The 18,165-nt window shown below is 42.9% G+C and overlaps 1 protein-coding gene across 1 annotated transcript in view; it reads left to right on the top strand.

The window, feature by feature from the left end:
* TGS1 (trimethylguanosine synthase 1) overlaps positions 1-18,165 on the top strand; it is an 85,324-nt gene that overhangs the window by 26,126 nt on the left and 41,033 nt on the right. The window contains exons 5-9 of the mRNA XM_040433624.1: positions 3,406-3,560; positions 5,017-5,806; positions 7,910-8,018; positions 11,641-11,727; positions 16,031-16,196. Of these exons, the coding sequence (XP_040289558.1) occupies positions 3,406-3,560; positions 5,017-5,806; positions 7,910-8,018; positions 11,641-11,727; positions 16,031-16,196 (1,307 nt within the window). The remainder of the gene's footprint in view (positions 1-3,405; positions 3,561-5,016; positions 5,807-7,909; positions 8,019-11,640; positions 11,728-16,030; positions 16,197-18,165) is intronic.

Raw genomic sequence — 18,165 nt, 5'->3', positions numbered from 1 at the left:
CCGTCCTGGGAACCACATACTGGGCTCTTGGCGCTCCAAGTTTTCCTTGGAGCCGTTACAGAAGTCCTCTCTACTCCTTCTGTCCTGTACGGTTGGGTTTCTGTAGCCATCGTGTCTCTGACTGGTGCCTGAGTGGCGGCCCTTCTTGTTCCGAGCCTTCTGTCTTCCCCCAGGACAGGGCTGTTCTCCATTCCGTCTCTTCCTTCCTTCTGAAGGTGGTGTTTGTCCTTCATTTCATTGAGGCAGTCGTCCTCCCCTTCCCACCCCCGGGAACGGACACTTCACCGATTTGGACGTTGTTTGGGCCTTGCAGTTTTTTACTTGGAGATCTCCGACTCTTGTCGACGTTCGGTCTCTTGTGTTCCCAGGAGGTCCGCGCAGGGGTTGAGGGCCTCCAGGGTGGCTTTCCTCCGCTTTCTCAGTGTGGCTCTTGCTGTGGTTGTCGCACCAAGGGCAGGGTTCTGCTTTTGGTGTCACCATTCATTTTGCCAGAGCTGTCGGTTTTTCCTGGGCCGGAGGCATTAGGCTTCGGCCATGCATTTGTAAGGTGGTCACTGGTCTTCCTTGCACACCTTACCGAGTTCTACAGGGTGCATACTCGGCCTTCGGCGTATGCTGCCTTGGGCCGCCTGGTCTGCAGGCGGCGGTTTTTTGTTGCCTTCGGGTGCTTCGCCTTGGTGCTGTGGTCCCTCCCCCTTTGGACTGCTTTTGAACGTCCCAAGGTCTTCTGTGTCCCCCAAGGAAACTGGGCGAGAAAACGAGATTTTTGTATAACTTACCAGTAAAATCTCTTTCTCGCTCTTTCCTTGGGGGACACAGCACCCACCCATTCTTTGTTCTTCTCTGACTGTTTCCGAGTTTGTTTTACCCTTTGGGTAGTTGGCTTGTTGGTTCCACTTTTTGGACTTTGCCTTTTCTCACTACTTGGACACGCAACTGGCAGTCTCTCTCTCCAGGCTGAGGGTATAGCTGTGGAGGAGGGGCTTAACAGTCTTCACTTAGTGTCACGCCTCCTAGGGAGATGAGCTATACCCAAGGTCTTCTGTGTCCCCCAAGGAAAGAGCGAGAAAGAGATTTTACTGGTAAGTTATACAAAAATCTCGTTTTTTCCATCGCCTTTATAACACTTGTAATTCCTCAGCACATTCCATTTCATACTTAAACAGCAGTCTCACTTGAGCTGACCATATGAGTTCGGCCACTTTTGCTGTTATGTGCGGGGACCTTTACTTTATACAGTGCTCATAGTTAGAGTGGTTCTCCTCTTTGTAACTCATGACCTATCCTCTGGGGATTCCGGCATGGTGGGGGTCATGTGGCCTAGGCGCTGCTCAGCCCCATTCAAGTGAATAGTGCTGTGCTGTGCATAGACTACGAGACCGATGGCCATGACGTCAGTTGGCTAGGGTAAACGGCGAGAAGGCTAGGGCTTTCTCAAACGGCTGATCTGTGGGGGTCCAGGGTTTCTGACCCCCAGTCAGATGCTGATGACTCATCCAGAGGAGAAAATACAGCAGCATGCTGCGGTATTTTCTCCATTCAAAATTCCGGAACACTTATTTTCCATTGAAATGCATTAATACCGGATCCGGCCCAAAGTTTTGCAGAAAAACGGATCCGCTTTTGCGGTCTGCGCATGCGCAGACCTTTATAAATGTGAAAGAGATAAATACCGGATCCATTTTTCCGGAGAGACAGATCCGGTATTGCAATGCATTTGTGAGACAGATCCGCATCCGGATCTGTCTACAAATGGTATCCGTTTGCATACAGATTGCCAGATCCGGCAGGGAGTTCCGGCAATGGAACTGCCTGCCGGAATCCAACGATGCAAGTGTGAAAGTACCCTCAATCATAGTTTTATGTTGAACACAATAAAGACATTTTGGTGATGTTATTTTTAGTTTTCCTTGTCAATATCTGTATTAACAAGGCTACAATCCTGCAGTTTTCACACTGGTCCATAAGCCTAAGGCGTTGGTCTGTACAGATCACTTTACTGCAGTTATCTGCTTATCATTACAGGCAGGATGACAGATATATAATATAATATATATATATATATATATACAGTACAGACCAAAAGTTTGGACACACCTTCTCATTCAAAGAGTTTTCTTTATTTTCATGACTATGAAGGCATCAAAACTATGAATTAACACATGTGGAATTATATACATAACAAACAAGTGTGAAACAACAGAAAATATGTCATATTCTAGGTTCTTCACAGTAGCCACCTTTTGCTTTGATTACTGCTTTGCACACTCTTGGCATTCTCTTGATGAGCTTCAAGAGGTAGTCCCCTGAAATGGTCTTCCAACAGTCTTAAAGGAGTTCCCAGAGATGCTTAGCACTTGTTGGCCCTTTTGCCTTCACTCTGCGGTCCAGCTCACCCCAAACCATCTCGATTGGGTTCAGCTCCGGTGACTGTTTTCGGCTAACTGACTTACCTTCATTTCTTAAAGTAATGATGGCCACTCGTTTTTCTTTACTTAGCTTTTTTCTTGCCTAACAGTCTATTCAGTAGGACTATCAGCTGTGTATCCACCTGACTTCTCAACGCAACTGATGGTCCCAACCCCATTTATAAGGCAAGAAATCCCACTTATTAAACCTGACAGGGCACACCTGTGAAGTGAAAACCATTTCAGGGGACTACCTCTTGAAGCTCATCAAGAGAATGCCAAGAGTGTGCAAAGCAGTAATCAAAGCAAAATGTGGCTACTTTGAAGAACCTAGAATATGACATATTTTCAGTTGTTTCACACTTGTTTGTTATGTATATAATTCCACATGTGTTAATTCATAGTTTTGATGCCTTCAGTGTGAATCTACAATTTTCATAGTCATGAAAATAAAGAAAACTCTTTGAATGAGAAGGTGTGTCCAAACTTTTGGTCTATACTGTATATATATTATATCACAGGATCCAGCAGTCACAATAGGTGATATCACCGCTTATCTTCTCCCTCCTGACCTCAGCACTGGTCCATTGTGTCTATGGTCCCCGGTGGCTGCTGTAAAGTGTAAGTCTAAATGCTGTTAAGAATAGCTCGGACAAGATGGTCGCCCCCATAATTATCTTCAGGAAATAGAATAGAAATTTCTGCAATCAGAAAACTAAACCAGATTAGAGAAAATAATATGTGTCACTCTCTGGTTTTAGATGGCAGAAAACAAATTTGGTGATAGATTCCCTTTTAAGATCCTCACAAACTTTTGGCAAATACTGTAGATATTTTAAGAAACACCTTGACCAATATGTCATGGATCTTCTGCAGATCTAACCTTTTGCAATGCAGAGGATAACATCAGCTACACCTTCATTATATGTAAATTGATGACAAAGTCATAACTAGACCTGTGTGTTTTAGTCAGTGTAAAGTTGTGTTTTTCCAGCAGATTATGAGGAAGAGGATGAGCAGGAAGAGCTGGAGTTGTCCAATGTCTCTGACCAACCTATGGAGGAAGGAGAACTAGACTCGGAGTCTGAGCTAATGCTGCAGATGGGTCTCCCGATACAGTTTGGTGGGTCATCATTTGAGAAGAACTTTGTGGTAAGGCTTTGGCTGGTTCTGTTTGTTACAGTGCATTTATCCAGGTCACATCTGTTTTGTATAAGAACCACCAGTTTTCATTAGGCCAAAATGGCGATGGAAGTGGTCTCCAAAGGGGTTGTCTGAGATGATTCAAAATGTCAGATAACCCCACAATTGTTTAAAATAAAAAATACTGCTGGCTCTCAGGTAGTCCTACCATAAATATACCAATCGGGTAAAGGGAACATGGTGTCTGATCTGCAGGCTTCATGTTATGGAGGAGGAGGAGCTGAGTGGACTGATATATAGATTTGTGGAAAAAGATTCAGTATAACTTGTATTTCATTCTTCATGATGACAGGTTCTCTTTAAATAAATGTATTAGATACATAGGGAGAGAAAACTAAAACTTTACATTCCTACATTGTTTTTCTCTCCCTGTGTACCTAAAAATGCTGAGAAAAATTAAGTTTTAAAGGGATTGTGCAGTGCTTTATATAGATGACTTATCCTTAGGATAGATCATCAATATCTGATCAGCGGGGTTCCAGCACCCCTGCCATGCATTCGCTCCATTCTCATCATGAGAATACAATCTAAGCTACAGGCAGCATGTGATAGAACAGGAGAAGCTGAGCAGACTGTTTTATGGCACTGTTTTGAATATTTTAGTTTTATGGGAAAAGATTCAGTATAACTTGTAATTTATTCATCTAAATTCCTTCTTTGGGCTTTGAAGTCAATGAGACGGTCCTATCAGTGATGACCGCGTCATAGAGGGAAGGCTGCCGATCACTGATAAGACCACCTCTTGGACTTTAAATCCCAGAATGAGCAGGAATTTAGGTGAATAAATTACAAGTTACACAGAATTTCTTCCCATAAAACTATATATCGATCTGCTCTATAACATGGTGCCTGCAGCTGTAGCACCATGTTCAACATGACAGGTTCCTTTCAGTAGGCAAAGCCCTGTGCATGCAGCCTGTTTAGTGGGGCATTGAATCTCTGGAGGTCAGTCGCAGTCATAGCAGCTTGCGGGTTGCAACACACCTCTATTTACTTTCCTTAAGGATGCGTTTACACGACCGTATCCATTTTGCAGTCCGCAAATCACGTCCGTGTGCATCCCGCACTTTTCGTGGGCCCCAGAAAAAAATGCTTATTGTCCGCAAAAGGAACAAGAATAGGACATGTTCTATGATTTGCGGCTTGGCCACATGGGTGTGGAGGGCACATGGATGTCCGCATTTTTTTCTTGTGGCCCCATAGAAATTAATCGATCCGGATGCGATCTGAAAAAAAAGTGGAACGGACACGGACCAAAAAATATTGTTGTGTGGATGCACCCTTATCGTAATACAGGTAGAGCTAAACGGCGACCTTTGGCTTTGTGACACGTGTAGACCCTAGCCTAAATCTTGTGCATTGTGTAGATATAACTTACTATTGATATTGTGTGGATTGTTTTCAGCCTCTGGAAACTCGTGTGAAGGAAGATAAAATCCATAAGAAAAAGAAGAAAAAGACAAAATGCTCCAAAGACATAAATGAAAGCATAAAAGAAGCTATGGAGGATATTAGTGAGGTCTGCGAAGACGATGGTGGTTCTCCTAGCATTGAGCAGCCTGACATTGAAGAAAGTCCTGCTGGAGGTACCAGTGAGGATGTGGCTGATCTGGAACCGCTCTCCGCACGGCCAATCTTGCAGGAGAGCTGGGAACGTTACTGGAACCAGTATGGACAGGGATTGCTATGGCAGGCTTGGATTAAAAAGCATGAAGATCTGGCAGTAACAAGTGACGATTACGACTCTGAGCCATGGAATTGCTCTGCAACCAAGGAAGAATGGGCTGAGCATTATAATGAATTGTACTGGCAGTATTATGAGCAGTTTCAGTACTGGGCACAACACGGGTGGACTTTTGATGAACCTAGTGATTGTGAAGGTAAAGACACACAAGTGGCACCAGCTGCAGCTAATGTTCGGCACACAAACCATAGTCTGCACATACCTCCTTCTTCTAGAGAAAGTATCGATTGTCTCAGTGACTGCGTACATGGACTGAAGATCATAAATCTTGATATAAAGGAAATGGAGAGAGACAGTAAACCTTTAAGTGTTATTTATGAGAGTCATCCGATGCAGGACCCAGAGAGCCTGGGAGCTCAATGCCCTTGTGATCCAGACCAGAGTGAGCCCAGGGAGGTTGGCTCTGCCGAGAGGGAAGCATCGTCTGGACGCACTGATACAAGCCAGCCAGGTCTGTAAAATTAGCACCTATTGATTCTTACTAATAGCTAATTTATTGCCGATATAAAGCAGGAAATGGCCTTAGCTGAGTTTTCATTAAAGCAATTTATAAATGGGAGGAAAGCTCCTTGTGATTAACTACTGGCCGTTTTCTATTCCTCCTCTTCCACAGTCTTGCGATTTGTTTGAGCGCACACTTTCACGGATTATGATTTCTACACATTTTATTAATCGTGATCAGAATTTTTCTTGTAGTATAAAAGCGGAGCAGCCAAATTATTTTTGCTTGCCCCCCTTTCAGATGTCCCCAGTGCCCCACAATTAGTTACTGGTTTAACTTACTCTATGACCATTCCTTTCGTAGCTTTCTATACTTGACCATGCTGCGTGTCGCCTGCTGTTTTCTAGAGTTTGTGTTCGGCTCTGTTCACACCTACTTTGGAAGCTCCTTTGGTTTTGACAGGAAGAACAGTGCTGACGCTCGTCCTGTTCTACATCAGCGGGGTCCAGCGGTCGCCACTGGTGTCCATTGTGCAATGGATCTGACAATGATGCAGAAGTGAACAGAGGCTTAACTGTCAAGCACTGTGTGATGTGAAAGGCGGTGACAGGGACGCTGAATATACAAAACTGAAAGCCACTGGGGCAGACTCCAGACAGACACTGGACTTAAAGGGGTTCTGCAGTTTTTTAAATTGATGATCTATCCTCTGGATAGATAATCAGCCTCTGATCAGCGGGGGTCCGACCCCTCGCCGATCAGCTGTTTGCGAAGGCAGAGGTGCTGGCAGTAGCGATGCAGCCTTCTCGCTGTTTACCGCAGGCCCAGTAACGTCACGACTAGTATCACTGGCCTGGGCGGGGCTAAGCTCCATTCAAGTGAACCCCGCCGATTAGATGCTGATGATCTATCCAGAGGATAGATCATCAGTTTAAAAAAACTGCAGAACCCCTTTAATATAAAGTCTTTGCACAGATATTCGGTACCAGCTATGAGCTGTCCTAACGTGAACTATAGTTTATAGAACTATAGTATTACCAGATTGTGGCATAAATTATAGTAACAATTACTTGCCGTGGCAGGCCACGCCCCCTCCCGCTAACCCCCATTCACCTTTCTTGCCATAATTTGAGACATTTTTATGCCACAAAACTGAAACATAACATTAAAAGCTTAATAAATGTGCCCCACTGTATGCTCCTAATATGATGAGCAGTCAAATTATTGCATTGAGAAATTATCTAATATGTGGCTTTAAAAGGACCCCTCTCGTAACGTGTCTGTTTTACAAAATCTAAGAAAAGCAAAGGCTTTTTTTTTTTGGTATTTACTAAAACATACATGTCCTCTTTAATTTCTTGTAGTTATGTCTGTGTAAAATCGCTTGAAGGGGTTTCCAGGATCGGATCCTTATTTAATTAGGTTTTCTAGCATGTGATACCTAAGGAAATAAGCCTACTCCCCTGCTCCCCACCATTCCCTTGTGGTGCCCTGAATCCATCTGATGAGCTTCCGGTCCCCAGCTTGTTTGGTTCTGACTGTGTACGGACAGGGCTACGTGCGCCACTGAGGCCAGTCATGGGCTGCAGCAGAACATGTGACTCCATCCGTACTCACCCGGAAGTAAGCAAAAGGGATATTGCTTAACTGAGCCAAGGTGTCGAGCCGGAGCAGCCGGAAGCAGGTGGGCATGACTCTTTGCTACCACACACTATGGGACCTTATTAAAAAGGGACTCCATGAAGGAATACTCCTTTAAGGATTGTCAACACACTGGGATTCCTCCAGCACTCACCAGTAGATTATTCCCTGTATAAATATTCATAACCTTTTACAAAGTGCATTGAAATTTAGCGGTTTCCACCAGAGGCCTGCATAGAAAACTAGAAAGGTACTAGATGGGTCTGGTCTCTGATGGTGGACATTGAGGGTGCTGTGTGCCAGGAGCCTGAGCCCAGGTTTAGATTGGTCTTCACATGGACAGGACTTTTCAGCAGGTTTCATGTGTCTTCATATCATCATGCTAGATATTATGGTGGTGTGGACAATGATTGCAATTACTTTATTAGAGCTTATTACCATTGTTTATTACTTGTTTTATTTTTTCTCAAGTTTCAGAAGTGCCAAAGAATACTTCGCCTGGTGGACAGATGCCAGCTAATGGACAAGATGATGATGAGGATGATCCTCCAGAGTGCAAACAGGCTAAAATCAAGCGGAGGTAAGGTGGACCTTTTTTAACCCTTCAGGTTTTTTTTTTTTTTTTTTTATGACCTAGTTTCTGAAGTGAAATGGAGCCTGGCGGCAGGAAGTAGATAGAGTATTGTAGACAGTGTAGATTGAGGGTATGGCTATTGGCTAACATCTGCCACTGATTCAGAAGTGGAAAATGGGTGTTTTCTGCAGCTAAGTCCACATTCAAATCTCCACCAACACTTTATCCAATGACTTTAAAAGGGATGTTAATACTGATCACCTGTTTAAGAAGGCATCGGCACTCCTGATGGCCCCGCTGCCTTCTCCCTGCTCATCAAGCACAGTGTTGTATGGGGCTGAGCTGCTCCCATGCCATGTGACCGATGAACGTGCTGTCGCTGGCCTAGGAAAAGCTGATCAGCAGGGGTCCCGGGTATCGGAGCCCCACTGATCAGATACAGATGACTTATCCGGAGGATAGCTCATCAGTATTTAAGTCTCAGAAAACCCCTTTCATGTTTAGTTACACAATATAAAAATTGTAGTAGCTGATTTAAAAAACTCTTGTAAAAACTCCTGTAAGGGCTCATGCACACAGTGTGCTGTCTGCATCATTTTTTTTTTTTTAAATCAGATCATTTTTATTAAACATTTTACAGTGTAAATACACGTTTTTCCACAATACATACAAGGATGCTGTCTGCATCTTTTACAGCCCCATTGAAGTGAAGTGAAAAGATCATTGGTCATGTGCATGAGCTCTAAGATTGCCACCAAAATTGACCTGTTTTCAGCTACTCGTCTGCTACAGATTTCTCTGCCGTGGATTTTTCGCCGTGTGAGCATACCCTTATAAAACTTACATTTTATTTCTTGTGTACACTGTAAAGTTACGGTCTGTCGTATCTGTGCACAGCAGGCTCTCTCTGCCCACCTGTGACTTCTAGACAGCCTTATGCCTAAAGCCTGTATTACACCTCAAGATTTGTTAGCGATGAAGATAAACGATCGAATTGTTGGCGAGTCGTTAGCGATTGAACTTAGTATTAGACATCACAATTGTCGTTAGATGCGACCAGAGTAAAAACGTTGGGTACTCGTTAATTGTTTACTTTCTAGGTCTATTAGGCCCCTTTCACACGAGCGAGTTTTCCGCGCGGTGCAATGCGTGACGTGAACGCGTAGCGCCCGCACTGAATCCTGACCCATTCATTTCAATGGGTCTGTGTACATGCTTTTTTTTTTTTTTTCACGCATCAGTTCTGCGTTGCGTGAAAAACGCATCATGTTCTATAGTCTGTGTTTTTCACTCAGCCCTAGCCCCATAGAAGTGAATGGGGCTTCAGAGAAATTGTACAGATGGCAATGTACAATGCGTACGTGCTATTTAGATCTAGAGGCCAGACAAGAACATTCCTACAATTTCAAGAGGTGGTGATAAAGGCCCTAATTCTTCCAAACCAAGCAATGGAGGGCCCCAGTACTTCTGCAAGTTACGGTGCCCGTGTTTTACCAGGGCAACATGTCCCTGGTGAAGTCCCCCAAACAGCGAGGAAGGGAAGGACCCAAAAAAGATGCAGGGTGTGTTCCAAAAGGGGGATAAGGAAAGACACCATTTACCACTGCGAAACCTGCCCTAAAAAACCTGGCCTGTGCATCAAGGATTGTTTCAGAATCTACCACTCATCCATGGAGTATTAACTTCGTCCACCCTATAGTTTTACCACCTTATACCTCTGATTTAGTCCGCATAGCTTACATATCCACTTTTCACCAACCACTACATATTCATTTTTGTGAAATACCTGTTAGGTCAAAAGTGCCCTTTCCACCCCTTAAAATGTTCGTATGGGGGTGCTTTTTCCAAAATGGGGTCACTTCCTGGGGATTTTAATTTCTGGGGACTTCTGGGGACATGCACATGGCACCTAAAATCCATGTCTGTTTGTTCAGGCCTGCAAAAAACATATTTTGCACTTTGCCTCTAGAGCCCTGCTGTTCGCCCATACAGCAGGCTACAAGCACATGTGGGCTGTTGCCATATTCAGGGGGAAATGGGTAACAAAATGTGGGGTGCATTTTGTCCTGTTAACCCTTGTGAAAGTGAAAAATGTGGGTGTAAAAACTTTTTCTGGAAAAAATGGTAATTTTCATTTTCACAGCCAAGTGTTTCCTAATTCTGTGAAACGCCTGATGGGTCAAAGTGCTCACTACACACCTTGAAATATTCCTTGAGGGGTCTAGTTTCCAGAATGGGGTCACTTTTTGGGGGTTTCCACTGTAGGGGTACCTCAGGGTGTCTTCATATGCGACATAGCTCCCAAAACCAAGCCTGCAAAATCTGTCCTCCAAAAACCCTATGGCGCTACTTCCCTTTTGAACCCTGCCATGCACTCATACGAGCGTTTTTGAGCATATTTTTTGGGGGGTTTGTAAACTGGAGAATCAGGGTAATAAATAATGACGTTTATTTTCCTTTTAACCCTTGCTATGTTACAGCAAAGATGGAAGAAAATGGAAAATCTTTTTTAAAAAATTGGAATTTAGAAATTTTACCTTAATTTCCTGTTAATCCTTGTGCCTCAAGGGTTAACAAAGTTTGTAACATAAGTTTTGAATAATTTGAGGGGTGTAGTTTCTAAAAGGAGGTCATTTATGAGTGGTTTCCATTACAGAAGCCCCTGAAAATCACTTTAGAACTGAATTGTTGCTTAAAAAAATGGTTTTGGAAATTTTAGTAGAAATTTTAAAAAATTGCATCTAAAATTGTAAGCCTTCTAACGTCCTAAATAAATGAAATAACATTTACAAAATGAAGCCAACACACAGTAGACATAGGGAAAATGTAAAGTAATAACTACCGTATTTTGTGAGGTATCACTATCTGCCATAAAAGCTGAGAAATTAATATTTAGAAAATAGTGAATTTTTCCAAAATTTCTGTCATTTTTGGGATTTTTTTATAAAAAAAAGGTGTAATATATATCGACTGAAATTTACCACTGTCATGAAGTACAAAGTGTCATGAAAAAACTGTCTCAGAACGGCTTGGACAAGTAAAAGCGTTCCACATAAAGTGACATATGTCAGATTAGCAAAAATCGGCCTGGGATTTAAAGTGAAAAGTGGCTCGGTAGTGAAGGGGTTAATAGACTTTGTCTGGTCCAAAAAAGGTGAACCCCATGAAAAGTTCTGAGAAAAATGCAGCAAAAAACACTGGGTGAATCCGGTCTTATGGATGATCTGCATTTTTACTACAGCCCTTGCCCCTGATAACAGCTACAAGTGAAAGATCTCAGAAGTTGCTGCATGCCTTGTGTCGTGAATGTGGAAGAACACAACTGTGTTGAAAACCATAGGATTTTTTTTTTTTTTTTTGCAGTTTTCAGTTGATTTCTGTGACTTGTCATCCATAAAATCTACCCTCTGAACTGCTTTTATGGTGTTTTACCTACAGGTACAATAACCATGCTGGCTTTTATTTTATCAGCAGCATGCTCCTGGTTGTTGCTGTGTCAGTCCATGACGTTGCATCTGCAGCCGTTGGAGCAGGACTTGGTCTTCAGCTTCTGGCTGTAAACGTTTTTGCTCTGTATAAATGAGACGGATAAAGAAATCAGGTCATGTGTATATTGTTTCCTCCCTAGCCATGAACTGGATGCTGAAGAGAACCCATGTGAGGTGGCTGCTGAAGTCTCCTCCGTCTTGGGGCTGAAACATGGCACAGGACAAAAGTAAGGAAAAATATTTGTTTATGGTGTAAATAAGACAATATGAGTTAGAGATGTGCATTGATTGATAATTTGGGGAACATTTCATTCCTGTTGTGTTTTTTCTTTCTTTCTTTTTAATTAACCCTTTCCGCCTTTTGCACCTTAGTGAAGAAGCAACTTTTTTCATTTTTTGATTGTCATATTCCAAGAGCTATAACTTTGCTATTTTTCCATTAATATAGCCGTATGAGGGCTTATTTGCGGGACAAGTTATAGTTTTTAATGGCACCATTTTGGAGTACATATGACCTATTGAAGAGAAATGGGGGAAAAATGGCAATACCGCCATTACCTTCTTAAGCTACTTTCACACTTGCGTTCAGAGCGGATCCGTCTGGGGTCTGCCCAGACGGATCCGCTCATATAATGCAGACTTTGGATCCGTTCAGAACGGATCCGTCTGCATTATATTGTAGAAAAAATTCTAAGTGTGAAAGTAGCTTCAGACGGATCCGTCCAGACTTTACATTGAAAGTCAATGGGGGACGGATCCGTTTGAAAATTGAGCCATATAGTGTCAAATTCAAACGGATCCGTCCCCATTGACTTACATTGTAAGTCTGGACGGATCCGTTTGCCTCCGCACTGCCAGGCGGACACCCGAACGCTGCAAGCAGCGTTCAGGTGTCCGCTTGCTGAGCGGAGGCTGAACGCTGCCAGACTGATGCATTCTGAGCGGATCCACTCAGAATGCATTAGTAGCTGGACGGATGCGTTCGGGGCCGCTTGTGAGACTCTTCAAACGGAGCCCCGACGCTAGTGTGAAAGTAGCCTTACGTTGTACATTTTGCAAAGTTCAGTTTGCAGCATAAATAAATTTACTCTCTGGGTCAGTGTGATTATGTATGTGTGTGTGTGTATGTATATATATATATATATATATATATATATAATCACACACACTCTCCTTTGGAAGATAAAGACAGTATGCACTTCCCAGCTATCTACTCCTAGCACTTAGCTTACTATACCCTACTGTCTAGCAATTAATCCAGTCTGAACGTTGGGGCCTGGTTGCAGAAAACGTTGGCGCGCTAATGTTGGTGCACTTATGATTGTCCTGCAGCATGCAGTAGCTTGGATGGCAATGGAGTTGGGGCAAGATGCTCAGACTTGGCTATAGGGGTAATGCAGCAGCTGAGCTTTCTCTTCTCATACAGGAGCGATCAGGACTGTGCTGTAATGTCTGCAACGAGGCAGGGCACACTTCTGTCTCTCCATCTCCTGCCCGTGCTGCTGTCTCTAACATAGCTGCTCTTCCTCTTTCTTACCCTTCCCCCCTGATCCCCCTGCTATTGGCTGTAGGGAGGAGCAAGTGCTCATGGGATTTGTAGTCCACTTCACCTTAGAAGAATCAGCACTAATGCCTGCTGCTGTAGCTGGCAGCAGCAGCATACACTGCAACACTGTTTTCTCTGCAGGGGTGCTATATACATATAAATTAGGGTGTTTAATTTTTCCAGAGATGTGATTTTCATATGACTTTTCTTACGCCTAGAGTCTCAGTGATGTAAAAGATATATATGCCAAATTTCAAGAAGATTGGATAATATTTTGGGGTTGCACACATTGATCACTTTTATTACTACTCTCACTCCTGTACCTAGGAGGTTGGTCTAAAAACAACTTCAGTTTCAGGATCCCAGGTGCTCTGCATCAAGCAAGGTGGCAAAGGCAATATATGCACTTAAAATTGTCACTAAACAGTTGAATATTCCTCAACGAGAAGAATTGAAAGGAATGAAACAGGTTGCACATTTTGTCAGCCTCATATATGTTCGCTTTTTGCACGAGGCAATTGTAAGTCGATGGGCTCCAAAGAATGATTTGGATATGCTTCAGCTTCTGAGCACTTACCCAGATACAGACGTAAAAAAAAGTGCTCTCACAGTTGCTAAGAGACACCTTTGGTATCTGTGAGAAACAAACGTAGGATTGGCTTTTTTGGACGAACGTATTACTCAGGCTGTTAAGGAAAATATGACTAAAAATTAGAAACCAAACCTGCAAAGAAAAAGGAAATGAAAGGATTAGAGGGTAAAAACCTAGTTTTTGAAGGAAAAGACCTGAGCCATTTAATTACTAATATAATAAAGACGTTCTTTGACGTGACAGAATACTTCAGTGATTCTCTAAGAAGCCACGTGAACGCTCTTAAGGTGGTCAATGATACCGCAGAAAGAGGAATTGCTCTGATAAAAAAGTATAACGAATCGGTCAGGGACGAACAACAAAAACAATTCTTGTTGAGGATAGTCGAGCATCACAGAAAAGTCATCATCAAGCTAACAAAAGAAGGGATTGCATCGTTCAAAGTTGATTAATATAACACGTTTTGCCTATCATACTACCTATTGGGGCCCATTCACACGACCGTACTGCTTTGCGGATCCGCAAAAAAGCGGAACCGTTCTTCTGCAAAAAAAGGAACGGAGTCGTTAATATGTTCCATTTTTTTGCGGATCTATAGACTTGCTTGGGTCCACAGGACATTGAAGTTTATTTTTATGGAGCCACGGTAAGGTATAACGGATGCGGACAGCACACGGTGTACTACACATCTTTTGAGGGCCCCTAGAAATGAATGGCTCCGCAGACCTTCCGCAAAATTGCGGAACGGGTGTGGATCCGTACATACGGTCGTGTGAATGGGCCCTAAATCTTAGTGTCTAGTTTTAATATTATTTTAAGTTTGTGATTTCTAGTTTTCCCAATGAAAGTAATTGAACATTAAAAAATCTTATTTTTTGCTACTTTTACAAAACTGATCAATGTGTGCAACCTCTAAATATTATCCAATCTTCTTGGCATATATATCTTTTACATCACTGAGACTCGGAGCGTAAGGAAAGTCTGCAAACACCCTAATATATATATAGAGAGAGCTGAAACGTTGCTGCTGGTTGGGTGAATAAACCGTCCACTTTTTTCACTACCTGGAGTGCTGCCTTCTTTTTTGCTTTGTATCTACAATCTGGACCTTGGTCACAGGTCCGATAGGAGGATTTTTTTGCACCCGCATACTATTTGAGTGCTGCTTCTTTTCTTTTATTCCTCTATATATATATATATATATATATATATATATATATATATATATATATATATTTGTATAGGTTTTTATTATACTTTTGTACAAAAAATGTTTTTGCGTTACGAATCGCAAGAACCATAACCTTTTTAGTTTTATTCTATGAAGATGTTTGATGGTTTTATTTTTGAAGAACGACTTGTTGTTTTTATTGGTATCCTTTTGGGTACTTTTTGCTTTTTGATAACTTTTTGTAAAAAACTACTTATGTCGTGCAGTGTATTTTGGTGTCAGTAGAAACTGACAGGCAATCTATTAGGCTGCGCCTCTGCTATTAAGGTCTCTCTGGGTGTTACCAGTTGGGAAGGGGGGTCCCTGCACACTCTGACACTATCAAATCAGTGCTGCTGGTGTCAGTCTGTGCAGGGACACCCCTCCTTCCCCCCCCCCCCCCCAACTGGCAACTCCCAGATGAACGGTTATTGCAGAGGGCTGGCCATTCAGTCATAAACTTATAGAAGGAATAATAATGGAACAGCACAACATAGAGTCATAAGTATAGATGCTCCAGAATTGTTATATGGGAAGGCAAGTAGTTACTTCGGTGACCGTATTTTGGGTCCGTATTTTTGCGGATTGCATGTGAACCCATTCATTTCTATGGGGCCACAAAATCTGCATGCTGTCCGCATCCGTGTTACTGTTCCACAAACTATTGAACATATCCTATTCTTGTCTGTTTTGCGGACAGGAATAGGCATTTCTATAGTAGGGACTGAGGAAAGTGCCGTATGCACACGGCCCATATCCGTATTTTGTGGACTGCAAAACTGCAATGGCTGTGTGCATGAGGCCTAAAAGAGACATGTCAAAAGAGGTGACAGGTCCTGTTTAAATGGCACCTGCTTTCTGCAGACAAGCCCTTCCAATTCTAGTGTTTCAGTCAATATGGGAAATGTTGATATGTTTACAATTCATGTACTATTGGTATGTATGAGCATAATGGATGTTCCCAATGTCAAAGTGGTGCAGTAAACCGTGTCCGTTCTCTGAATCTGAGAGGCAGATATTATCAGTGACAAATAATTGATGCAAATGTATTCGCTTACTGTTCTGATTTCTGCGTTTCCTTGCAATCCTTTCAACACTTCACCATAATTGTAATCTATTGTTTATTAAAATAAGATTACCTTCGGACTGGTTAGCAGTGACTTATGTTTGGTACTTCTACAGATATGGCGGTATTTCACACTTCAAGCATCGGACACTACGCTACCTGGAGAAAGGCGTCAGACACCGCTCACATTTTCTAGACATGCATAGGCCAGTGAAGAACAGGCACATATTTTTTTCAGAAGAACCAGAAGAGAAAGTGCTAAAAAGTAAAACTGTAAACAAGGTAAAGTCATGTACTTACACGACATACTGTATTGTGTGCCATGTACTGTACAACATGTCTTCTAGTCCGTATTCCTCCAAAAACTGCACCTAGCTTTTTTGCTGGCTACAGTCTGTGAGCAGTGCATGATTGCTTGTGGTTTTCTGCACATTTCTTTAATGAGCTCCCCATAAAGTCAGTTCCTGGAACAGCTTTTAGAGGAGATCCCATAATGAACTGCACTGCATTCTGACAATATACTGTACATCCCAGAGACAATGAAGCAGCAGGGTATGTGAGGTCAGGCTGCAGAAATCTGCTTTAAGTTTTGAATAGTGTATCAGTAAACCATTAAAGGGGTTGGCCACTGTATGGTGCCTTCACACGTTGCATTTTGCTGAAATTTCTGCCAATGAAAACCCATTCCATTCATCTGAAGGATTTGATGTTTTGCCAGCAAGTGCATGGATTTCTGCAAGCCCAATTCAGATGAACGGAACTCATTGTCAGCCGCAAAAAAATCTACCGCATGTGACTGCACCCTATTTTTATTTCCCCACATTGCTTGGAAAAGTCACTAAAGTAGTACACACTTATTTAACGATCTGCATCCTGCATTGTCTTGGAACAACCCCTTTAAGGCAGTAAGATAAATTGGCAATATATAAATTGAAGAATCAGAAGCATGCATTATAATAAACTTTCCCACAGCAAATGTTCCATGTGTCGGCCACAAACATCAATAAATTCATATCCAAAAATCATTACCGTACTTTGTGCACTGTCCAGATTAAACATTAGTCCAAATGCATTTCAGTAACTATCTTAAGGAGCATCTGTCAGCATGATAAACCCTATTAAACCAGCCCTAACTAGAGCACTAAGGGGCTGGCCAGAGTGTTCGGAGCACCAGTTTTACAACCCCTTCAGCTTCAGTCCCTTCTCCTTCCTTTGGATTGACAGGGCTAGTCTTCTAGTGCCTGCTGCTCCCCTAGACCTGTGTTCTCCTGCCTGTGCTGTATCTGCTGGTCTCGGCGCTTGCTCAGTGTTTCTCCTCCTCTTTCCTTGCTGCAGGTGGCAAAGCAAGACTGACCCATAGACTTTCTATTGAGCCTGTCTCGCTTCCTATCCTGCAGCAAGGAGAGAGCGTGCAATATGTGATCACTTCTCTCTCCTCTTTCTAGCAATCACTGGGTATCTCTGTGCTGTCTCAATGACATATCAAAAGTCTTCTGAAATTTCAGCGACCCCTTAAATCGGTGGGGGCCTGACTCAGCAGCCATACATTTAAAGGGTTTCTATCACTTCGTATCACATATTTAGCTGTCAGACACTAGCGATCCGCTAGTGTCTGCTCTAACAAACCATCCTAATATGATAGGTTTTGGGGCAGCCGTTTTGCTAAAATAACAACTTATATCTATATGCTAATGAGCCTCTAGGTGCTATAAGGGCGTCATTAGCACCTAGAGGCTCCGTCTACCTTCATAAACTGTTGCCGCCCAGCGCGTCCCTCCAGCCTGCCCATCTCCTGCTGAATGCGATCCTCTCCGTGCGCGTCTCTGTTCGGCGCATGCGCAGTGAATGTCTGACCGCTTCCCTGCTCAGACATCTCCACTGCGCCTGTTCCTCAGGGAAGCGGTCAGACATTAACTGCGCATGCGCCGAACAGAGACGCGCACGGAGAGGATCGCATTCAGCAGGAGATGGGCGGGCTGGAGGGACGCGCTGGGCGGCGGCAGTTTGTGAAGGTAGACGGAGCCTCTAGGTGCTAATGACGCCCCCATAGCACCTAAAGGCTCATTAGCATATAGATATAAGTTGTTATTTTAGCAAAACGGCTGCCCCAAAACCTATCATATTAGGATGGTTTGTTAGAGCAGACACTAGCGGATCGCTAGTGTCTGACACCTAAATATGTGATACGAAGTGATAGAAACCCTTTAATAGCAGCTATGTCTGGTATTGAAGTTCACTGCAGTTAGGGTGT

This window comes from Bufo bufo, chromosome 5 (genome assembly GCF_905171765.1).
Source record: "Bufo bufo chromosome 5, aBufBuf1.1, whole genome shotgun sequence".
NCBI classification, from domain to species: domain Eukaryota; kingdom Metazoa; phylum Chordata; class Amphibia; order Anura; family Bufonidae; genus Bufo; species Bufo bufo.
This window is presented reverse-complemented; position numbering and strand designations above follow the sequence as displayed.